The sequence below is a fragment of the Panicum virgatum genome, chromosome 9K (genome assembly GCF_016808335.1).
Source record: "Panicum virgatum strain AP13 chromosome 9K, P.virgatum_v5, whole genome shotgun sequence".
Lineage (NCBI taxonomy): Eukaryota > Viridiplantae > Streptophyta > Magnoliopsida > Poales > Poaceae > Panicum > Panicum virgatum.
The window spans coordinates 1681378-1705056 of NC_053144.1; the positions used below are offsets into that span (position 1 = coordinate 1681378).

Sequence of the window (23679 nt, forward strand, 5' to 3'; positions counted from 1 at the left end):
AAAGATAAGTTTCTTAAGTACTGGAGGGACATACCTATGCTTTACTCTATTGCATTCATAATGGATTCTAGAGCTAAGATTAGGGGTTTTAACAAAGCTCTAGCTCTGCTGTCTAACCTCTCTGGTACTAATTACTCTCCATACTTAACTGAGGTAAGAGCTCAACTTTCTACCATGTTTAACAAGTATGACAGCAAGTTTGGTACAGTGAGGATGCAAAGGCCATCACAGCCAGCCAGTTCTGGTAAGAAAAAAAATGCCTGGGGTAAGATTTATGGTCCTGATTCTGATTCTGATTTTGGTCAATCAAACTTTGGACTTAATTCTGGTAATGTTCCCTTTCCCTATACCCCCTCCCCTTTATCTAGAAGATCTTCTGCAAGTGCATTGCTTCAAGCAGCAATCACTGGTGCTGGTCTTGGTATTAGCTCTGAACTAACTTCCGACTTGGATAGTGACAATATTACCCTCTTTGATGATGATTTCAACATCCTTAACCGGTGGCATGAGTACAAACAAACCTACCCAGTTCTTTCAATCTTAGCTAAAAATGTTTTATCTGTGCCTGTCTCTACCATATCTTCGGAGTCTGCTTTTAGTTTAACTGGCAGGATCATCGAGGAGCGCCAGCGACGACTGTCCCCTGAAATGGTGGAGATGCTATCATGCATCAAGGATTGGGAGGCCGTTGAATCAAGAGCGCAGCATGCGGTGGAGGATAAAGAGCTCGAAGAAAGTTTCGATGAGATGTATCGTGATGGATGATCTGTAATGTGTGTGCAGCTGTGTGCTGAATTTGAACTATGTAATATCTAATAATGAACACTTTTAAGTATTGATTGAGCTGGGCTGTACTCTTTTCCTATCTAGGGTTTCTCACGAGATGTGAGTTTTACCTAGATAGATTTTTAATGAGGCAGCCATTGCACCAGCTCACACTTTTAAAAATTTGTTTGTCTCTTTGTGCTTGTGGTTTTGATTTGAGGTTCTGACTTCTAAGATTATTTGATATGCTTGTGGATTTGATCTAAGCTTCTAAGATCATGTTTTCACATGACTTTGGTTGGATTGTATATTTTGTTATGAGTTTGATCATATTTTATCTTTTTGTCTAGAAATTTGAAATTGTCTTTCAATTCTGAATGTTTTGAGTGTTTTTGTGACTTAGTGCCTGGGCCGGCACGGTCACGGCGTGCTGGCCGTGCTAGCGGCACGACACGGCACGGATAAGTGCCTATAGTGTCGTGCCTGGGTCGATTGGCCGGCATGTAGTGCCGGCACGGCACGACTAAGCTGTCGTGCCAGCCGTGTCGTACCAAGCCGTGTTGTGCTAGGTACGTGTTAGTGCCGTGTAGTGTCGTGCCGCACGTTTGGACAACTATAGGCACTAGACACGGACGCAGGTGCGGTTGTATTGTGTTGTGCCGCGTTGGTTGCTCTCTTGCTCACCGTTGTGGGATCCCCGTCCATCTGTGAGGAGAATTGAAGAGAAGATCCAGCCCAATTTCTTCTCCTGGGGACATTTTTGCGACTCTCTTGCTTGAATAAGCTGCCCTTGTTGTAGGCTAATAAAGAGCTATGGAAGAAACTTTCTTCATCAAGGTATCTTATTTGGGAAATGGTAGCGCATGAACGCTAAATCATCATTATTTAGCGCGCTAAGTACACATATAGAGGTATATGATGGGATATATAATTATATTGGAGTCGACAAAGAGTACAATGTCAACAGCTCAACCAATAAGATATGGTATCTAATACGGATTTGATACGATCTTACGTGTTGTTTATCGTCTTCGTAGCTGTAAGGATCACCGGGGTGTCCGACCCTAGAGGGGGAGGGGTGAATAGGGTCACTAATCGCTTTTTAACCTAGTTCTCAAAGTACTTGCATAAGATAAACCTAACACGTCCTATACATGCTAGTTATGACTAAGGTTTATCTATGCTACTCTCTACTTACCCCTAAAAGACTTGCAACCTATAGCCAATCCTAATCAAACTAACTAGGAAAGTAAAGGCATGCAAAATAAAGTAAATGCGGAAACGTAATATGGTAAGTAAAGAGATAAGTGCAAGAGAGATGCAAACTCCCGAGTAGATACGGTCATGTAACGTGGTTCGGCACAAACGCCTACGTCCACGGGACACCGAGGCTCTTCCGATCACCGTCTTGCACTACGCCACCAAGGCGATGCCGGCAAGCAAAGGCAAGTGCCCACAAGACACCGAGTCTAGTGCACCGCCACCGTCTCTCTCGGTCACCCGGCCGAAATCCACTACGGAGCTTCTCCACCAATGAGGGGGTCTCCTCTTCGCCCGCACAGAGTGTCGTTGCCACTCCACACCAAGTCGGAGGGTCACACGACGGATCACAAGTTGCTTGCCGCAGCAAGACTTCTCTCAAGGGAGCTCTCGCAAGAACTAATCCCTATTACAAGCACTAAGCACTCTCACAAGTGTGCTTAAGCCTTTATGATGTGCAATGAAGCTCTATGGTGGTTGGAGATGATCTTTGGCTCTTGTATACTTCCTTGGTCTCCAGCACTCTCAAATGAGCCGTGGGGTGGCATATATATAGCCCACACACCCAAAACTAGTCGTTGGAAAAAGGCTGACAAAAAGTGCTATCACCGGTTAAACCGATACTCCTAATTTTATCATCACCGGTTTAACCGGTGAGTGCATTTTCCAACTAGCCGTTATACTTCAACGGCTACCTCAATCGACAGACGTAATCAACCGGTGAATGTAATATAAACGTCGGTTCAACCGGTGAGTGTAACTTTTTCACCTTCCATGGAAAACCATCCTTCTGGACAACTGCACCGATGTGTTTGACCGGTGATACATCGGATCAACCGGTGTATGTATTTTTCCTGATCTTCATTTGGCAATGCACCGACGTATGCATTTTCTTCAACGTCGGTTTAACCGGTGAGTGTATCTTCAGTTTCCAGTTTCTGGACAATTACACCGGCGTGTGTCTTTTCCTTATCATCGGTTCAACCGGTGTATTGAATTCCTTCACGGTCTCTTCGATTCTTGTCCTTTGGACCGAAGAGGGATGCAAACCCCCGTAGGGGAGGCCCTTCGGGCCTAGCTATGCCTATTTTCTCTTTGTCATCACTTGAACCTAAAAGCCTGAGAATGATCATCTTAACACTCATATTAGTCCAAATGTTGTGTTGTCTATATCAATCACCAAAACATTATATTGAAATATGGCATGAGAGGCCATTTTCGCTACAGTAGCACGACTAAATGAAGATGCATATATAAAATCATGTGATGGGTTTATGTAACACCCCGGTGTTAATTTGAACGCTAATCTTGTGCTTAATCACTAATTAAGGCTAATCACCGTCATTAGCGCTAATCGAGTTCGCATAGTAACTTTCGACGTAGCTACGTTCGACCCCGTTTTTCTAAATGATCCGAGCTTCGAATCAACTTTTGCCCAAAACAAAAGTTGTAGATCTTCTTTTCCTCTACAACTTTTATTTTGGCCAAATTTCAAGTTCCTATATCAAATTTTGACTTTCGAGCGGTCAAACGCGAGCCAAATTCGGTCAAAATTCATTGAGCTCTACTGTTGGCTACTGTGCTCGCCACGGTGTCGCCCGCCGGCCATACAGGCGACTGTGGCCGGCGGCGAGTCCCTCCATGCGTCGGCCATCGTGCCTCGACGCCGCTCTTCTCCTCGCGTAGGCCCGGGAAGCTTCCAATCCCGTTCATTCCTTCCTCCATTCCTCGCGCTCGCGCAGAGCCAAGCCGAGCAGAGGTCGCCGTCGACGCCGCGCCGGCCGTTCCTCGCCATCCCGCCCCGATTCCTCACGCCCCGACCTCCCTAGTCTCGCCCCGCAGCTCCTCCGCCCCTCCACTAGCTCGATTGAGCCCTCCGCCGGCCGAATCGAGCCCGCAGATCGCCGTCCGCCATTGCCGCTCCGCCGAGCTCCGCCCCTCACCGTCGAGCCCCCTCCTCCGGCCCTCCTCCGCCCAAATCGAGCCCTCAGTGAGCTCCCCCGCAACTCCCTCTTCCTTCCCAACCCTCTTCCCGCTCGATTCCGGCGCCACTGCCGCCGGTTCGCCGCCGGGCCGCCACGGACGCTCTGCGCGCCACGCGCGCACGCCGCCGGGCCTCCCTGCGCGGGGCCGTGCGCCACCACCGCACGCCCAGGGCCGCCTAAGCCCCCTGGCGGCGGTGCAGCCCTCCTCCGCCGTCGGCCGGCCGTGGCCGGGCCGGAACGCAGCGGGCCGCCGCGCGCCTTGCCTTGCGCAGTTGCGGGCCGCCACGCGCGTGCGGCCCCCCCTCTGCGCCTCCCCGCGGCCGCCCCTACCCCGCCTGTGCCGGCCCCGTCGGGCTGCCCCGGCTGCGGGTGGGCCAGGCCGCGCCGCCGGTCGGCCGCCGCCACCGTGGCCACGGCCACGGCCCTGGCACGGGCGAAAACGGGGAAGGGGAGGGGAACGGGAGCTGGGCCGGTGCCCACTTACATGTGGGGCCCGGCTGTCAGCCCCCCTCTTTATGTTTTTCATTTTATTTTATTTCAGCTGCAAACTTTAAAAATTTATAGAAAAATATATAAAAATGCTAAATGAATTTTCTTAGGTTTCAAAAATCAAGATCTGCAGAAGAAAAATACTTGTGAGTGGGAAATGTCACTTTTGCCCCTGCTAAAAATTCGGTTTGTGCTTAATATAGTTTATTTAATACTGGTTGTTCTATTTCTCTAAAAATTATGAAAAATCCGCAGTGGCTTACTCCTTGCATGTGTAATCCACTGTAGAAATTTCATGTGCTGGTGTTGTGCACTTTTGTGTAAATCTATTTATGTTTCGTTTACCTTGCTAGAATTAATTAAATGTTTTTATCAGCAAGAAATGTTGGAAAAATTAGATGGCATGCTTTATCAATTTTACGTTAAGCTGGTAAATTTTTGTTTCTAGAGCATGTATGCAAGTTAGGTTTTTGCTTTTAAAATTGCCCCTAGTTATGCTCTTTTCTTTAATAAATGTTGTTAGTTAATTATTTCATGCATGTGTAACCGCAACAAAACAAACTCCTGTCTTAATCCATGCTACCCTAAGCAAGTTTAGTAGTTGTTGTTTTGAAGGAAACACTTCAGGCTAAAATGAGTTGAACTTTGGAACCGCACCTAAGCACTCAAATCGTTCAGTTGTTACTTTCGTGTAGTGGCTACTCAGTCGATGCATGTCAGCTCTGTCTGTCCTTTCAATTGCTTTGTATCGAATTGCATCGCTTCATGAGCATTCATGCACTGCTGTGGTTCTGACTCTAGCAAGACATTTTTCATTACGTGTAGACGTCACGAGCGAAGCCGTCTACGAGATAGTCGCTGAGCCGACCCCGGAGCCGCAAGCAGGGGAACTGCAAGCCGAAGCAGCCGCCGAGCCAGATCCAGAAGATCTTGTTAACCCCGGTGACCTGCAAGGCAAGCCCCGGAGCATAACCCATAATTTCAGTATAATACTGTTTAATTAAGTATTTTGTGCATTTATGTTCTAGGAGTTGTCTGGAACCGTAGAATGCATGTTTTCCCTAAGTGCCCATGAGTCTATACTAGTATGCAGGTGTCGATAGAAATGCTCTGCTAAATAGGATTTCGGCAGAAGTCGAGTGATTCCTGTCACTCGTGTGTTATAAGTCATTGTTTAATGGCAAAGTTACTGAAGGATGAACCAAAGAGGAAAATAGAATTGGAGACCGGGCGGGAATGATTTGGAGTATAGAAATGGAATAGATGAGAAAATGAACTTCCGCCTGTGTCGATTGAGGACCGTACCGTTGTTGGCCCTGATGACTGAGGATTGAACAGTACTGACCACATGCCGGAAGTAGGAGGTAGTCGAAACCGGTAAGCTGTGTACTGCTTTACAATGATAGTTTGAATTCCGACCTGCTACGCTGGGCGTGAAAGTTGGCGGGTGTTGGATAGGATGCCGCCTTCGGGTTCTCTGGGAGTTCACCGGGAGGGGCCCATCACCTGGGTTTTAGCAGGCGTGGTTCAGATGTCGTGGTATTGATGGAAACAGTTGACGCGCGGGGCCCGACGGGGCTTACATGTGTCGTGTGAGTTAGGTTCACCTTGCAAGGTTAAATCGAATCGATTCGCCATCTCTCTCGGTTAAGAGAACCTTGGTCACTGCGTCACATCGTAGTAAGAAGTGGAATAAGCATTGAAAGGTGAAAATGGAAGGTTGTATCTGTTGTTTTGAAGAATTAATCTGATCTACCATGTGTGCTCTAGATGTTTAGGCGAATTTAGTTAATACTCGCTGTACTAAATGGAGTTAAAATATTGAAAGTAAGGATTCACTGCTAGCAGCCTTTCTGCAAAAGAACTCCAGAGCCAAAAAGCTTTGCATGTCTAGGTAAAGGGCTAAGTATACCCAAAGTCGGATAAGCCTTGCTGAGTATTAGTATACTCATGGTTGTTGTTGTAACCCTTCTGAGCAGGTTGTGTCCCCGCTGACTTCGAGGAGGTATGTGCGTCCTGGATTGGACAAACGCTTCCTCCTGGGTGGACCGCCGAGTGGGCCCCGTCTTCCCCGTGAAGATCGGGCAGGTTGGCATCACATCGGTGGGCAGGATGTGGAGCTCACCTGCTATCATCGTCGTGGTTATCGTATTGTATTTCGAACTCGGTTTTAAACTTCCGTTGTGTTTGAACTCTGTCGTTTGTACTTAAAGCTTTTATGTAAAACATGTGTTGTAAATTAATTTGAAGATTTTTGTATGCTGGTATCACCTGTGCTCGTCTTCGTACGGGTCTACTAGTGCAATTGTGATCCTGGAGTACAGTAGTTTAATCGGGATTTACCCGACAGCCTGTCAGATTACACCGTTTTAAGTGCACAGTGACTTGATTAAGTATTAAAATGATGGTTAGCGCACTTAAGCCGGTTTAATTTGGGCGGTGCTGCTACAGTTTAAGTTGTTGATAAGATACTAAAGAAATATGATATTTACAGAAAATTAGATACGATCTCGTGTATAATAGGTGTGGTAGGAAAGATAGAGAGAATTGATCAAGAAGACAAAGGACAACAAGCATAGAAAAAGAATAAGATTTTGTTTATATATTACATATGGTAATATTGTACGGCCAGGTAAATAGTTGTACTTTCCATTGTATCATCACCTTGGTGTAAAATGGTCTGAATTAGATCTAGTGATCATAGTACATTTGAAAACAAGGGGATCTCTCCTTTGTTGATAAGATACTGAAGAAATATGATATTTGCAGATAATTAGATACGATCTCGTGTATAATAGGTGTGGTAGGAAAGATAGAGAGAATTGATCAAGAAGACAAAGGACAATAAGCATAGAAAAAGAATAAGATTTTGTTTATATATTACGTATGGTAATATTGTACGGCCAGGTAAATAGTTGTACTTTCCATTGTACCATCACCTTGGTGTAAAATGGTATGAATTAGATCTAGTGATCATAGTACATTTGAAAACAAGGGGATCTCTCCTTTCGTCTCTGTTCATACAAAGTCTCATAGTATCAGCTGCCTAGGAGCAATTGGTACTAAATACACCACCCACGGCATCCACATCTAGAAATGAAAAAAGTGAACACTGTTGTGAGGTTTCGAACTCACAACCTCTAGCCTCGCGTGTACCTTCCTTGCCACCTCACTTATACATCACATATGATTTGAATGCGAGATGCTTTACATTCGAAGTAGCTGTGGAGGCTTATTTTGTACCGTGCTAAGACGCCGACCGATGCTAATAAATGACATCCTTTAGTACCGGTCGGTGTTATTGACCGGTACTAAATGACTGCATCATATTAGTGCCGGTACTAAATGACCGCGTTATTTTAATACCGGGCCAAAGCATCACCCAGTACTAAAAAGTGAATTTTAGTACCGGGTAGTATTATGACTCGGTATTAAATTGCATCAGGGGCGTCAAAATTTAGAACTGATACTAAATGCACCCCTAAGGTCATTTAGTACCAGTCCTAAATGCGACCGATACTAATACTCATGGACGAATGACTAGTTTTCTGGTAGTGTTAAGTCAGCCACATTTTTCCTGTAGGGCCCTTGATTCTACGTCATTTGTATCTCTTCCCTTCATTGCTTTCTTAGACATTGTGGGGTTTCATAGTTGCCCTTTCTGTAATCGATATTTGGCATCCAATGTATTATTCTAATAAGTCAAAACTATTCACCATGAACTTAGTAAATGAAATTTTATCATTGCCCTCAAGAAAGATCACAAAACGTTAGCCAGTTCAGTTACAATTTAGAATAACCAGGGAGCCCAACAAAAAGAACGCCATACTGTCAAACGAGCAACCTCTCCCGAAAGCAACTTTTCATATCAATGCCAATGCTGTGGAGCACATACTGAGGCACTGAGCAAAGGATGTCTCAATTTCTCCCTCAACACAAAAATTTGAGGACAAAACAATTCTTTTGAGCACATAATGAGCAAAGGCATGTCCCAGTTCCTTATTCTACACAAAAAATTTCGAGGCTAAAACATGATGCTGCACTTTTTTTCCGGAGCTTTACTACGTAAAAGAAGCTCCTTCAGTCACTACAATATTTGCTTATATTTTGTGCATAGAAATAAAAGGCGGTAAACGAGCGAGCAGTGAAAGAAGCAATTTAGGAAGGACCAAGCAGCTAAGTTCACAGCTCTAATAAGTAATAACACAAGCTATCGCTCAGCATATAAAGGTACTTTTTTGGGCCTTGCTAAAAACGAAAATCTTGCCACTTCTACAACAAACCACGTCATTAGAATAGGCCGGAAATGTTTGGACAGAAGAGGGAACGAGCTCTCTCATCAAAAGGAACGAACCAACCATCCATTGTCTCTGTCTGTCCATGACTCTGGGGACCCGTCGAGGTAACCGAGACCTTGTAGCTGTTGTGGATGCAGCAGCCACGGATGGAGACGCAGAGAAAGAAAGATAGTTCACCCATGCCGCCGTGCCATGACCCCCTGCCGTGTTCACGGCGTACGGCCACGCGGCGGCAAGTCGCAGCCATGTGGCCACTTGCCGTTCCCTCGCCCTGCACCTTCACCCCTGCCAGGCAAACAAAGAAGACTCACCTCACCTGGGTCCTTTCCATAGGCATGACATCAACCCACAGAAAGCAAAGCAACCGTGGCTCGGTTCCATCCCAAAACTAGCAACCATCACCAAATCATGCGCCATGGCATCATCATCACCCCGCTCGGAATGTGCCACCGGCGTTGTCACTGTCTGTCTAGCGCTGCCACCAGCGGCGGCACAAGGCCCGTGTGGCGCTGTTTCGCCACAAGGGAAAACAAGATCAGGGACTTTCTCGCAGCAAGAGAACAAAACGGAACAACCCAATAACCAGGGATCACTAGATACCCACAGGCCGCAGGCGTGCGCATTATTTGTTGTTAACATCAATCGATCATCCGAGACAGAGATGGAACCATCGCAAAGATCCCGGTGAGCATTATGCACCCTCCAGAAGGGGAAAATTTCCCAAGGACCTTTCCAATCCCTGCAGCAGCATCGCCCACCATCCATGGCCTGCCTGGTAAAGTGGTGAGCAAGCAGTAGCAAGTGTGGCTGCAAAAACACTGCTCGACTGGGGGATAGAGTGTTGACTGCTCAGCCGAGTGATGGAATTTCCCTTTCAGGAAACATCTGTGGGTGCTGCGCTGCTGACCATTCCATCACATACCAGGATTCAAACACTAGCTGTGTTTAGTTCCGTTTTCCAAAAATTTTGAAAACAGAATTTTGACATTTAGAAGTACGAAATGAAATTTATTTATAAAATTTTTTACACGAATGAGTTCTAAATTGCAAGACAAATCTAACGAGCCTAATTAATCCATCATTAGAGATTATTTACTATAACACAACATTGTCCAATCATGACTTAATTAGGCCTAAAAAATTCGTCTCAAAATTACACCCGGAGGTTATGGAATGGGTTTTGCCAATTATCCACACTTATAATTTCTAATTAGTGGCCAAACATTCGAAATTACTGTAGCACTAGAATTTTTTGGAAATTTTAAAGAGAACTAAACACGGCCTAGATCACTAGCAAGCAGATGCAGTGCCATACCTTTCTAACTTTCTCAGATCCAAGGATTAACATTGCATTGCGAAAACCAGCAGATCAGACGCCACACGTACATCAGAAACCTCATCAGCAGGTCAACTGGGACGCAGAAGCAGCCACGCACACATACATCAGATCACAGCGCAGCAGAAACAACCATGTCGTCACCAGCAGTAGCCACTGGTCACTGCGGAGATCATGCAAGAACTGGAGCGCACCGAGGCCGGCATTTCTGGCCACGGTTTCCCGCACACTAGCCACAGATCCGGGAGCTGCAGCTGCTCTCTTGCAAGAACAGAGGATGATCAATAAGCTCTCCTTACATTGCAAGGTTACAAGATACTACCACACTACTACCAGTAACACTACAACTAGGCAAGAACAGCAACAGTAACAGGGAAGAACAGCTAATAGTCTAGAGCGCGACACGATTATTAACTCGCTTTTGTTCCAACAACTACTTAGCCGGGAAAACTTAGCATAGATCCAGGGGGAAAAAGGGGTAGAGAGAGACGCATCTCTCTTGGGCTAAGATCATGCTGCATGTTAAGCAAATCTGCAGCTGCAGCCGCTCCCTTCCTCTCATCGCCTTTGGTGCCTTGGCTGCTAGGTGGTGGCGGCGGGGTGTCAGGCGTACACGACGCCGGAGGAGAGGGCCATGAGCAGGATGGCTGCGCGCTCCTCCTCGCCGAGGCGCCTCCTCCGGCGCATCCGCCGCCGCTGCTTGAGCACCACCTCCTTGCCGAACCCCACCGTGCGGAGCTCTACGGTGACCTCATCCGTCTCCGCCTCCTTTTCCCTCTCCCTCTTGGAGGCGGTGGCGGTGGCCTTCTTCTTCCGCTGCTGGTGCTGCTGCTCGGCGGCGCCGGACTTGTTGGCGTCGAGGCCCAGCGCCTCCCTTCTCTTCTTCCGATACCGGATCCCGCACGCGTTGCACAGCGACTGCGACGAGAAAACACCCAGATCGGAGCGGATCAGCCCAAAACGCACAGATCGGGGGATTGTGCGAGGCCCAGCGCGGCGCTAGGGTTCCCCGGAAATGAGATCGGAGGTCGAATCGGGACTCACCATGGGTCCGCAGGGCCCCCCGCGCCAGAGCGGGGTCTTGGTGGTGTGGCACTCGGTGCAGGCCTTGGGCTCGCCGGCGGCCGGGCGCTCGTCCGGATCCGCGGACCCGCTCCCCTGCTGCGACAGAAAGAGAGAAGAGCCCGATTAGGACCCGCAACCAACACTCGGACCGCAGATCGAGCGAGGAGGGCGCGGATCGGAGCTCACCTTCTCTACCGAGGAGTCCATCACGGGCGCCATGGCCAGCGGATCTACCACCGCGGAACTACTCCCCTCCTCCGGCTCCAGCCTCTCGGGGCCCCGGCGCTCCAGCGCCGCCACTCCCCTGCGCGGATCGGGAGCTCGATCCGTGTGGGGGACGATCCCCGCCGCTCGGATCTGGCCGCTGGGGGTTGCGGCGGCGGAGTAGCAGAAGAGGGGACTAGGGGTTAGGAGCGGGAGAAGCGTCCAGTGGAGGGAACCGAGGCGGGCGATGTGTTGGGGGGGATGGGTGGGATGCGATGGACGGGTGGAGGGAGGGGAGGGCAGAGAAGAAAAAGGGCGAGCTGGCCCCAGGTTTTGATCTCAAAATGGAGGAGGGAAGAGAGACGGGCGCGGGGCGTGGAGGGAAACAGAAAACCATGGAGGGAAGCGGGGAAAATTTGGGCCGTATATGCGCGCCGGCGGCGTAGGGTTTGCGCGAAACCTCCGCGAGACTTTTGAGCAGCTCGGGCCGTGGTGTGCGAGATTACAGATTAGGCAGGCGGTAAACTTGAGCGGGTAAAATTGTCACGGTTAAAGTTGGGAATTTCTCGATTTGGTGATTTACATAGTAGGATTTAGGTCAGCGACATTTTTTTCTGATTCATTCATTCATTCATCTAGAGCTGCTCGATTCCATGATTTTGGAGTGGAAGTTCAGGGTTTTTTTCAACAAAAATGGATATTCATTTTCATAAGAAGATACTACAGTACGTAGAAGACCGGAAATGTTTTCATTCTTGTGCGTGCCGACAATTCCTGGAACATAATTTTGGAGATCCCACACCAGCGTTCAGGACAGTGGAGATCCCCCTCTGTCGAGTCGTTCTGCTTCTTGTGTTCCAAAGCATATAGCTGGCCCAGGTGGCCAGGTAACAGGAGGCGGCAGAGCTCAGTCCTCCAGTGAGATCCCCCAATTTTCAACCCCACCTCGACTGTGTTTGGTAAAACATCACATCAAAATTATAAAAAAGACGAATGTCCACATGAAATATTAAATGAAGTCTATTTGCAAAATATTTTTAGGAATGAGTGTAATTTTCCGAGACGAATCTAATGACGGTAATTAATTATTAATTTACTACGGTAATGCTACAATAACTATTCTCTAATTACGCGATCAAAGTTCTCAATAAATTGATTTCGCGAATTTACCAAGGATCCTGCAGATGATTTTATAATTAAACCTTATTTAGTACTCTAAATTAATAATCAAAGTAACAAAAAGTTTTCGCGAAATTTTTTGAGCCAAACCAAACACGGCCGAGGAGCGCGCGGGGGCTCACCGTGTGCGGCCCAGGAGCGCGCGACGCGAACGCGACCGTTGCCTCCCGCACCGCACGCCCGCTCACGCGCGGCCGCGCCGCACCGGATCATGGACCAGACCGACACTAGAACCCAAAAAGAAAAGCAGAGCCGCCCGCCTCGCTGCGCGGCTCGGCGCACCAAACGCCACCCGCTGTTTGCTGTTCCGCCGCCCCCAGCCGATCCCGCGCGGAGGGCCGGGTGCGTTGGCGGGCAGAGGCGCAGGCCCCGCGCTGTCCGCCGCGGGAAAACCCTCAATTTCCCCGCCCACGCTGAATTGACGCAAACGCCCTCGCGCGCTTTGACTGGTCAGACCGCGCCATCTGGGCTCGGCCCGAGCAAAGCTTCTGAAATATCGTGAGCCGGCCTCTCTCTGGGTTCGTTGGGACATATCATATGCGGGCGGGCACTACGTGGGCCCAATAGAAGACGTGAGCGAACAACCGAATGGGCCCAATACTACAGCCCACTAACTGAGCGCGTATAAACCCTAGGCCTATCGAGTTTGGGGAAAAACCTTCCTCTCGCCCTCCGTCACCAATTCGCCTCCTCGTAGCAACGAGCGGCGCGCGCGATGGCCGCCGGCGGCAGCGATCTCCAGAGCCCGAAGAAGCGCAAGCGGGAGCAGGTGGAGGGGAAGACCAAGCCGCGGCCGCAAGTTAAGGGAGGAGGGGACGGAGTGAAGCGGAAGAAGCACTCGGGTGCTGGTGGCTACGCGGCCCATGGCGGCGGCGCCGGCGAGGCTGCGGCGAAGAAGAAGCGGCCAGCGACCCCCAAGGAGAAGCGCCTGGCTGCTAAGGTATCTCTAAGTGCGCGTTTGTGTCTGTGGTCACAACTTGTTCGAGCACGGGCTTCGATAGAGGCGCCGTTAGCTTTGTACTTGGGCTGAAATTGGACGTCTTGGACTGTATCAGGAGATTTCGGAGGCGAGGAAGATGAAGAGGAAGCGGCATTACAGCCTTGAGAAGGTACTGTAGTGCTAATTTTTATACCGCATGTTCTAGGTCGGGGCTCGCAGTCGCAGCAGCTGTTTTCAGCTCAGGTTATGGTTCTAGCAGTACCACTTTTTGCGGCAAACTGCAACATAACTTGCATTATAATCAATCAGTGCATTTTGCAGTAGTGTCTAGAGTTTATGTCCACACTTAAACCTGTATGTAGTGCCCAGAAGTCAGTTTCTGGTAGCACTACTTACGTATTCAGTAAGGAGGTTGTACACTCTTGACTATCGTGTGGCAACTGTCCAAACTCAATAATCTTACTATGGTATCTGATATTAATGTGTGCCTGGGCTTAACCTTGACTGACGTTTAGTAAACCCATCAGTTTGCCAATCTCAATTCTTGTTTGCTTTGTTTACACCTAATACTGGCAGGAGCTAACAAAACTATGGGAAAAGATGAGATGCCACGATGTGAGCAAAGAGGAGAGGTCCAAGTAAGCATTAGGATCGAAAGCCTTGTATCCTGTGTTTCTGCTCAAACATTGACAGAATTTGCACCTTTCCAGGCTAGTAAGTGAGGCTATCCGAAAAATGGATGGGAAGTACTTGGATATTGTCGGATCCCATGTTACTGCACGTGTTCTGCAAGTAAGCCGATCACATACAATATTTATCAATCTGCTGTGTATGTTGTTATGTTTCTTGTGCCCTGGTTTTGATGATCTGATTATTTCTTTTTGCAGACATGTGTAAAGTGGTGCTCACAGTCAGAGAGGGATGCTATTTTCGATAATCTACAGCCACATTTGCTCAGTCTCTCTCGCAAGAAATATGCTGTTTTCCTTGTCAAGAAGCTTATAGAACTCGGTAAACGTTGCTTAACTTTATATGAGGATTGGATCATATGTGGCTATGTTAAAATGTTGCATGATGGTTTAATGTAACCCTTGTCTTCATTAACTTAACTCCTGTTTGCGGTTGCAGCCACTAAAAAACAGTTTGCCAGTTTCATCTCTTCTCTTCATGGCCAGGTTGCCAAACTTCTTCCTCATACCATAGGAGCTGCAGGTATGTATAATATGTAGTGGATGGTTTGAAACTTGTCTTTTTCTCTTGTCATATGCGTAGACCTACCAGAGTAAATGTTTGTGTGCCACTTGGATGAGCATATCCTATATTCTGTAAAGTACTAAAGTATTAAAAAAAATTTAGACCAAAGGCATTGGCCCAGCTTCTATTGAAAGCAGATTGTTACTGGAAAAACCAGCTTTACACAGAACAAAGCTCCTGACCGAGCTAGCACCAACACACCCTCCACAAAAGAGGTATTAAAATTAGATCAGCATCCCATACTAATCTGTTGTTCTCTCTTTCAGTCGTTGACTATGCGTTTCAGCGGGCAACACAACCTCAGAAAAGACAGTTGTTATTGGAACTGTACTCCACCGAGCTTCAGCTATTCAAGGATCTGACTGTGCAAAGTTCGTGCAGGTTGATACGATATACGTCCTGGAATCCTGGTCTTGTATTTTGATTTTTTTTTTGCTATTTATTTTCTATGAACACCTTTTCAACAGTGGTAATAAGCTAGAGCTTAGCATGTTTTTTCCCCACCTGTTTTATACTTTTATTATGAATTTCTCAACTTATAGGGGGAATCTTTGCAATTGTAGTTATCCTTATGGATTTTTTTTCTGTCTAGATATTACAGTTCCATGGATTCTTTTTTTTATGGTAAATTCCTAGTTCAACTTCTTTTTCAGTTTGTTAGAGACAATCTCCAAGCTTGGATTGCAGAAATCATCTGTCCTGCAGTATATGACTATTGAGATTCAGAAAATCTTGGAGAAGGGTACTGTTGAGTATTCCATAGTACACACGGCAATATTGGAGTACTTTACAATTGCAGACAAGGTAATCATATTGTATGCTGTGTACATATGTTAGGCTACCTGCCCTTTCCTGTGAACTTATTCTTCAGTTTACCAAATTGTAATCTATACATGGTTTGTTAGACCTCAGCTTTGGATGTGATTCGCCAACTTATCCCGCTTCTTACTCAAGGAGCATCAATCATAGATGGAGATGAACCATCACTTGCTACTGAACTACCAAAGAAAACAAAAGCTAAGATGAAAAGGTTGTCAGAGCCACTTATCGTTCAGATCATGCATACAAAGGAAGGATTAAAACTAGCTATTAGTTGCCTCAAGTATGGCAGTGCAAAGGTATCATAGTTACTAACTTTTTTTCCGTACAAGTTCTCATTATGTCTTAAGGCCAATCACCTTCTAACAACTATCCAATGGTGTTTTATTTGGCGTTGCTTTAATTTTCTAAATTTTGTGGTGCTTCTAAAATGCAAATTTGTTTATGCACTACGCCATACTCAGTATTCGTTTTCTTTTTATTATTTTCTGCTGTATGGTTTATCTTCATAAACAAGACTAAATTGATATGGCAATGAATTACAGGACAGGAAGAAGATTATTAAAAGCTTGAAGGGGCACATTATGAAGCTTGCTCTAAATGATTTTGGATGCCTAGTAAGTAATGACTGTATTTGCAATTCTTTTCACTCTTAACTTGGGAAATGTTGTGATTTTATTGTGTATTCATATGGTCTTTTTTCCATTTTAGATAGGATTCAAGCTCAATTTCTCCTTGCACATGATATGGATTTACCCTCAGACATCTACTATGTACTAACACATCTCTTTTTCCTCCAGTTCCTTATCAGCATTATTTCTATTGTTGATGACACAAAGCTTGTTTCTAAGGTTGGTTAGCTACTGCATTTTGCTCGCTGCGAGAATCATCCTCTGTTACAAGCAGTTAGAAATTGGCGACACTGATAGTTTTTCCTTTGGCCTGGTAGATTGTGATCCAAGAGCTGGCAAAGAATTTAAAGCAACTCATCTTGGACAAAGTACAGTTTCCCTTTGGCCAAATGGTTTATCTTTATTTCATCATTTGAAATCTTGTGCACATAAGAAAATTTACTAATGGGTATCCTTGCTAGAACAGAATGGGAGACGTCCATTACTACAACTACTTCACCCACTTTGCTCACGCTATCTGTCTCCAGCTGATCTGGCTTGTCTGAGCTACAATGTGCCTTCTCTTAGTTCAAGGGAGGCAAGTTAGCAACTCTCTTATCTCTAAATATTCTCAAGAGAAACACATGCTAAATATTTTCTGTTTCTGGTTCAGGGTGAGGCATCAGACAGTGCTACCGAAGTTATATCAGAAAATAAAGTTGATGCTGTTACTGATAAGATTGTGTCCGAGAGCAAGAAGGATCCATCACAAAGGCGACATGAATTGTTGATCAAAAGTGAGCTTGCTGAGGTGATGCTCGTACCTATTTAACTACAGTGATACAGGGACATGCAGCCTTATCATTATTTGAATAGTACACTAATTCTTGCGACATGAGTTAGATATGATTTGTAGAATTTGTAGGTGACACTGTCACAGAACCCTGAATGACCGAATTATTCACAGAAACTCTAATCACAGCATTTGCATTCACTAACCCTACTGATCAAGGTAAGTAAAATGTAAACTCTGCAGTTGTAGGCCTCCCTCAGTATTACCTGTTTATCCATTGTCTTCTTTTTTTGTCTGTGTTGGGGGCTATTTTGGCCCTGTTTGTTTTCGATTATAATCGGCTTATCGGTGGAAAACCAAACGCCACGCTTATTTTCGCTTCTGTGATAATCCGCTTCAAAGATTTGAACTACGAAAAGCGAGAAGCGAGAAGCGAGAAAATCTTCGTTTTTCTCAGTCACGCTTAGATTATAAGCTAAGCGAGAACAAACATGGCCTTTGTATCCTAGGGAATATATAAGTTATTACCCTACTTTTTTGGAACTTACCAGTCATGCTGATTATATTTCTGTGCCATGGCCATTCTTGTGGTTGCACTTATTTGGGTAGAAATAGCATGCTTGCACCTTGTGCGTGAAAATTGATGTATTGGAGGTTACATTTACTCCTGTTGCTAAATTGTAATCTGGCTCTGAACTTATGATATTGAATTTTACCTTCCTAATTTTTTATTTTTTATATTATTTGCAGGCTCTTGTCCAATCTTGCATTGAAAATGTTGGTGAATTACTTCGAACAAATTTTAGCAAGGAATTATTATATCAGGTGATCTCCTATGTCATGGCTGCATGCAAATGATGGAACCTGCTCTATCGATTGTTTCCGAGTTATTATGTGCTACTCTTTTGGCATCTCCATGTCCACCAAAGAAATCCCTTGTTGTAGCATTAATTCGTAGGATAACCTTTCTTTAACCTAATGACGACCTTTGTTCATTTTCATGACATGTTAAATTGTTAATTTATGTACAAGTCCAAAATTTTACTGACAAATGGTGAATTTTGCGGACAATGTAAATCTGGTATGGATTCTTTATCTAATATATGGGGAAATTTGTATCACTAATGTGATTATTCTTTGGGACGTGTTTCTACTTTTTTGAAGTGATGAATCTACCAGGATTTTAGGAATAACTATGTAACTACAAATAGATTATTTTTATTCTTGCCCTTGTTTGCCGTCTGTCTATTCTGGAGTGTCATCATTGTATAAATTCCATGATTGTTCTGACTTACCATTTGCAAACCTGAAGGTTGCTGTTGGTGGAAAAGACAATGTTTTGGAGGGCGTAACTGACATGGTCCACAAGTTGCATGATGCAATAGCTTCTGATGCAGCCCAACCAAAGACGGAAGATATTGAACATGCCTTTGAGAACTTCTTTTCCAGCCGTGTGATCAGAAGAATGATAATTGACTGTCCAGCGTTTGCCGTCACTCTCTGGAGTAAGGCTCTTAAAGGGAAATGCAAGACATGGGCTGAAGGGCACAGGTTTGTTTTACTTGTCGATATGATATGCCATGTACTCGAGCTTCCAATACTCATGTGGGTAAATGTTTGAGTAATCATGCTGAATATTTAAGTGATTTTCCATTATCGATTGTGAACCTTCAACAGTTCAACATTATTTGCTCTATCCAACTATTTATATTTTTTTGGACATCTTGTTATTGCAGTTCCAAGGTGGTTGCAGCTTTCCTGGAATCTCCAAGTTCCGAGGTGAAGGATCTTGCAAAAGATGAGCTGCAATCACTGATTGATACTGGCATTCTGAAAGTGCCTGACCATAAAGCTATGGAGAAATGACGGGGGCGGAAAATTTTGCATCAGAAATGACTCGGGGGCCATCATTCTTGTGTACCCTATAAGTTATTGTGACCCGAAGACGTGCCCATAAACTGTTGTCATTCGTCGAGTGTATGCCAGTCTTTTGTACCCTATATAGGCAGTAAATCGGATCCAGTACTTTGTGAGCGCGAAAACAGTCCTTGTATTTGTATTATTTTTCACTTGACAGGTAATATATGATTTTTATTTCTTAAGTGCAGTATTTGTCTATTTGATTTGAATTTGATGGATGATATTTTGTCTCGTTTATATGATCATATGCATATGATGATTGAAGCAACCATTGATCAGTGCAATTCATTTCTCAAAGTAAACAAATATGTGAGATTTTGTCATCGATCACCACATTTTGCTAATCATTTCTCAAAAGGTTTATATCAATGTGGATCCGGATCTGAGATTCTGTCACCTTCAGATAACTTCTCTCATTGAAAAATGCTTTTCGGGTATGTTCCGTGCTTTTGATCTAAAAACAAGTTTTGACAAAGATGAAGGATTATGGATCTAAATGTAAATCTGAACGCTTCTTTCCCGAGATGGAAAAGAAGGAAACTAACAAAAAAACATGTGCTTATGCTAACGCTGTCTTCACCACGCACGGTTGGTTCGCGCGGTGCCCTCTGCGGCCGCCGCCGTCCTGATCTCGTAGACAGGCGACTCGCCTCTGCACCACCACCTCTGGTTCTGGTCCTTATCCCCGCGCCCAAGGCGCTCCTCGAAGCGCCAGAACTCCGCGTTGCCAAACGGCGGCGCCGGCGGCGGGCGGACGTGCGGGTAGTCAGGGAAGCGGCGCCGGTCGGAGGGGTCGAAGAGCGGGAACGAGAACGACTGGCGCCGGCGCGCGCACGCCGCGGCGGTGTTGGCCCGCAGGCAGCCGTCGATGACCCGGCACTCGTCCCGCAGCCGGTTCTGCACGTCCCGCAGCGCCTGCGCGGCGCGGGTCTGCTGCTTGCTCCTGGACCCCGCCGCCGCCCTCTGCTTGTTGTCGGCCGTGGCGCGGAGCCTGCCGCCGGCGGCGTGGCGGTCGTGGCACGCGGCGCAGAAGCTGGCGCGCCGCTCCGCGTCGAAGGCCCGCCGGCGCGCCCTGTCCGTCAGGCACGCGTGCGCCTGCATGCATGGCAACAGCGACACATCAGATATCATACACGCAGCGCGTCTGATGATCAATTAAATTAAATTAAATGAATTCCTCCCCCTCCATGCTGGTAATGTAGTAAATGCGGGCAGTAACAAGGGCGCGTGATCGAAATCGAAGCGCCTGCACGCGTACGCCAGCCGGTGGCATCGCGTCGGATCGCGAGCGCCACGTCCTACTGCCCTGGCGGCACGGGCGCCGTGACTCTGCGAGCCAAGGACTGGACTCCATTAACGACCCGTTGCCCAGCATGAGCTGTACCGAGATCCATCCGATGGAAACCAACAGGCAACAGCAGGCTGGAGTAGTTATGATTCTCCTCCCAGGAGAATCGGATCGATCGTAACAGACAACTGCAGGCTCACTGATGAACTGCTACTGTTGAGGCCATGGCCATGTACTGTCGAATTCGATTGATTTTTAAAATGCTGCTGGTGGATGGGAAGGCACGCTCGAGGCGGCAGCGGAAAGTCTCGGAGAGATTCGAAATAAAGGGGGAGGCGAAAGCATCGCGAGGATTGAGAAGGGGCCGGGAGCCGGCCCGATGAACGTACGAATGAAGAATTTAGAAATGGGGGAAGGAATCCGCGGGTCATCACCTCGGAGACGATCTTGAACGCGACCTCCGCCTTGGGGTGCCTGTTCTTGTCCGGATGCAGCTGCAGCGCTGCATGCAAATCCAAAACCACACGAGAATTGGTGTTAGTTGATCATCCATCGGTTTGCTCGTCGCGCGACGGAAGACGAATCGGACGAGCTCGAGTCAGCTGGTGCCATGGAGGCCTGCGCCCGCTGCATGCGTGCCTTACCGAGCTGCCGGTACCGCCGCCGCACGGCGTCCTCCGACGCGGCCTCGCCGATCTGCACGCCGCCACCACGGCAACGGAAGGTTCAGAGGATGAGTGGAATGCGCGAGTCGGATTCAACAGGCGATGCGCATTGGGTGGGTGCGGGTTACTCACGGCGAGGACGAGGTACCAGTCGACGAAGTGCGGCCGACCGCCGCGCGGGGAGCGGCGGCGGTGCGGGCACGACGCGAACGCCGACGACGCCGCGCACACCTCCCGCGCCGCCTGCGCCTTGTCCGCCGCCGCCGTATCAGCGTCTCGCTCCCTCCCCGCGCCCACCATTGCTCGATCGCCCGGCCCCGCCCAGCCCGCCAGCCCAGCCCAACGGAACGCGGCGGCGTGCCGGCGTCAAACGACTAGACGACGATCCCCGATCGGCGGACGACTATGGCGGCGGCCATGCACGCGGCGGAGCGGACCCCCTCGACTCCCCAGCAGTGAAGCCCTGCCCGGCCGCGGCGCGCGCTAGCTAGTACTCCCTCCTTCCCCGTTTATAAGGCATGGTGGAACATGACACGGTCTTCTAAACAACACTTTGACCATTTATTTATCATATATTATATCACTTTTGATTATAAACTTATAATCATTGTAAACTATGTTTGATTATGAATCCAATCATATGAAATTTGCATTATAAAAATAAAAATTTAATAGTCAAATTATTGGTCAAAGATGAGAAAGTTTGAATCTTGATATATGTGTATGCCTTATAAACGGGGAAGGAGGGAGTAATAGCGGCCGAGCGCATGCACGTGTGCACGTCACGTACGCGCACCGTGCGCGGCGGTGGCCATGACCCAGCAAGGATCGGGCGGGGCGAGGTGGTGGTGAAGTGGCGATCGTGTCGTGCGTCCTCGACTCGGGGGCAGTTGGGTGACACGGGGAAGATGACAAGTCTGGCGTCGGGGTTCGTGGGGGAGATCGATAGACGATAGGTTGGGCTGCGGGGATTGCGGGGGGCGACGGTTTCGAAACGGAGAAAAAGGCGACCAACGGAACGGAGAAGCCAGGCTAGTCACAGGTATCGAGAGACCGAGAAGGAAGAAGCAGGGCATGCAACGAAGAGACGGGCCCACACGTCAGATACTTTTTTTCTAATCTAGAGCGGGTTACCGCACATGCGTTTTATTACATCTATTCTATTCTATTCTATTCTATATTTCTATTGTAGGAGTACTTAATTATATTTAGATGATATTTTTAAAAATATTTATTTATTTCGGAATAATATCTATCGCTAGAATTTATTTTTATTTGTTTCGAAAAAATTTCTATCTGCCCACGAGAAAAGGAAATATTTCTATCTTTAGATAATGTTAATCTTGTCTTTGAATATTTTATTTTGTTCTATAACATTTTCTGTCTCTATAATATTTTTATTTCAGTGGAGTTGTGCGATAGTATGATTTCTAGTCGCATGCACTTTTTTTGTCCAATTTTTTGTTTGGTGTTGATTTTTGTTTTTTAGACTCGCAGCAAAACGATGTCATCACAAGGCACAAAATAAACAGGTCTTGAATCATTTCAATTCTGTACACGTCTCTCCCACGTGCTCTCGAGAGAGAGAAAAATCATGAATATGAGACACGTCACCAGCTCATGGTACGCGTTGCCAACGCGACCATGGTATCACCGCTAATGTGAATTGCGAGTATCAAGTCTGTACGCAGAGCTGCGATAACCGGCGGGGACTGGAAGACACTCTTGTCCTGTTGCTGGGACCGAAGGTTTTAGGTTTGCCAGCGGCGAGCAAAAGTCATCGTGTCCTTTCTGGTTTTGGTTTCGTGTCCTTTCTGGTTTTGGTTTCGCCGACGATGTGTTTCTCCATCGGTGATGACCGGTGGCAGTCAGTATAACAATAATAATCGATATTAATCCTGGTTTGGTGGGTGCACAGATCATGGGATTGAGACCATGCTCTGCTCTGCACTCGGCGATCAGGTTTCAACCACCCGCTTGGCTTCCAACTTGGAACTCTTCATGCCCAAGAACACCATGCGTTTGATTTTTCAGCTTCCAACAGTTCAAACGATCAGTTTATGTCCCAGCGAAAGGAATAATAAAGTGTTAACTATCGGCTGCAGGAACCAGCAGCTTGTTCATGCTAGCTCATACTTTTGCTTTGCGTCCTTGTCATTCTTGTACATGCATCGATTTTCCGATTAATCTGCGCGTGGTAGGAATGTAAACATCATGCTATGTGCGAACTAAAAAATATAGCTGACGAGTTGTGCTTGAAGCTTATTGAGCCGTGAGACCCTGACAGCAATGTCTCAGCAGCAGCTCACCTGCCTGAGGCTGGTTGACAAAGAAGGTATAAAAACACGGTCAAAGGGAATGCCTTGCATTGAGACTTTCAACTACAGAGTAGGCCATAGCCCGCAGGTACCAATGCTGTAGGTTTGTTCAAGACTTGTTGGCGCGATACGTAGCTCTAGCCTGAGCTGCAAATCAGAGATTCAGTTTTAACAAAACAACTCATGTACTAGCTAGCTGCCTAGCTAGCTTGACCTCGGTTTCAACTCATGTAGTTGACGGACAGGTTCAGGTTCACCTTCAGTGTTACCAGCATCACACCATCCCACGCAGCCATTGCTTCACTTGTTAACACATCCGGTAGGTGTTTGTAAAAACTTGCTGCTGCCATCACAATCTCGCCCTGTGAGTTCCTCACAACAGCGCCACCTGCTCCATCACCAGCAGTCGAAACAAAGGCAGCATCAGTATTGACCTTCATCCAACATACTGGTGGCTTCTTCCCCATGACCCGCTGACGAGGAGCTGCCA

The 23679-nt window shown here is 47.0% G+C and overlaps 3 protein-coding genes across 5 annotated transcripts; 1 reads left to right on the forward strand and 2 right to left on the reverse strand.

The window, feature by feature from the left end:
• Positions 1-10395: 10395 nt before the first annotated feature.
• Positions 10396-11838, reverse strand: LOC120649193 (GATA transcription factor 16-like). 2 transcript variants are annotated; one of them, XM_039925915.1, is made up of 3 exons: positions 11385-11838; positions 11178-11294; positions 10396-11051 (listed from the first exon to the last, which is right to left on the reverse strand). In XM_039925915.1, exons 1-3 carry the CDS (start codon positions 11415-11417, stop codon positions 10737-10739), a joined length of 465 nt encoding a protein of 154 aa, XP_039781849.1. In that variant the 5' UTR covers positions 11418-11838; the 3' UTR covers positions 10396-10736. The 2 variants fall into 2 exon arrangements, with proteins under 2 accessions (XP_039781849.1, XP_039781850.1); XM_039925916.1 differs by having other exon boundaries at positions 11178-11291; positions 11385-11768.
• Positions 11839-13076: 1238 nt separating this feature from the next.
• Positions 13077-19132, forward strand: LOC120649194 (pumilio homolog 24-like). 2 transcript variants are annotated; one of them, XM_039925918.1, is made up of 17 exons: positions 13077-13521; positions 13637-13690; positions 14098-14159; positions 14232-14313; positions 14409-14532; positions 14650-14733; positions 15042-15156; positions 15429-15579; positions 15681-15893; positions 16140-16211; positions 16395-16445; positions 16544-16594; positions 16693-16803; positions 16879-17016; positions 17749-17823; positions 18311-18549; positions 18735-19132. In XM_039925918.1, the coding sequence occupies exons 1-17, from the start codon at positions 13297-13299 to the stop codon at positions 18862-18864; spliced, it is 1977 nt and encodes a 658-aa protein (XP_039781852.1). In that variant the 5' UTR covers positions 13077-13296; the 3' UTR covers positions 18865-19132. The 2 variants fall into 2 exon arrangements, with proteins under 2 accessions (XP_039781852.1, XP_039781851.1); XM_039925917.1 differs by having other exon boundaries at positions 13229-13521; positions 18311-18603; positions 18735-19105.
• Positions 19133-19290: 158 nt separating this feature from the next.
• On the reverse strand, positions 19291-21358 carry LOC120648455 (chaperone protein DnaJ-like). Its single transcript, XM_039925234.1, has 4 exons — positions 21004-21358; positions 20851-20902; positions 20641-20708; positions 19291-20013 (listed from the first exon to the last, which is right to left on the reverse strand). Exons 1-4 carry the CDS (start codon positions 21169-21171, stop codon positions 19495-19497), a joined length of 807 nt encoding a protein of 268 aa, XP_039781168.1. The 5' UTR covers positions 21172-21358; the 3' UTR covers positions 19291-19494.
• Between the last annotated feature and the right edge of the window lie 2321 nt (positions 21359-23679).

Bases quoted from the DNA above. Each gene is read 5' to 3' on its own strand.
- LOC120649193 (XM_039925915.1), bottom strand. From the start codon at position 11,417: ATGGCGCCCGTGATGGACTCCTCGGTAGAGAAG. The intron at 11,295-11,384 runs GTGAGCTCCGAT...TTTCTGTCGCAG, and splicing joins TGGACTCCTCGGTAGAGAAG to CAGGGGAGCGGGTCCGCGGA. The intron at 11,052-11,177 runs GTGAGTCCCGAT...TTCTCGTCGCAG, and splicing joins GGGGGCCCTGCGGACCCATG to TCGCTGTGCAACGCGTGCGG.
- LOC120649194 (XM_039925917.1), top strand. From the start codon at position 13,297: ATGGCCGCCGGCGGCAGCGATCTCCAGAGCCCGAAGAAGCGCAAGCGG. The intron at 14,314-14,408 runs GTAAGCCGATCA...TTCTTTTTGCAG, and splicing joins TTACTGCACGTGTTCTGCAA to ACATGTGTAAAGTGGTGCTC. The intron at 16,212-16,394 runs GTAAGTAATGAC...TTTTTCCTCCAG, and splicing joins TAAATGATTTTGGATGCCTA to TTCCTTATCAGCATTATTTC.
- LOC120648455 (XM_039925234.1), bottom strand. From the start codon at position 21,171: ATGGTGGGCGCGGGGAGGGAGCGAGACGCTGATACGGCGGCGGCGGAC. The intron at 20,903-21,003 runs GTGAGTAACCCG...GGCGGCGTGCAG, and splicing joins ACTGGTACCTCGTCCTCGCC to ATCGGCGAGGCCGCGTCGGA. The intron at 20,014-20,640 runs GTGATGACCCGC...CCATGCATGCAG, and splicing joins CGTTCAAGATCGTCTCCGAG to GCGCACGCGTGCCTGACGGA.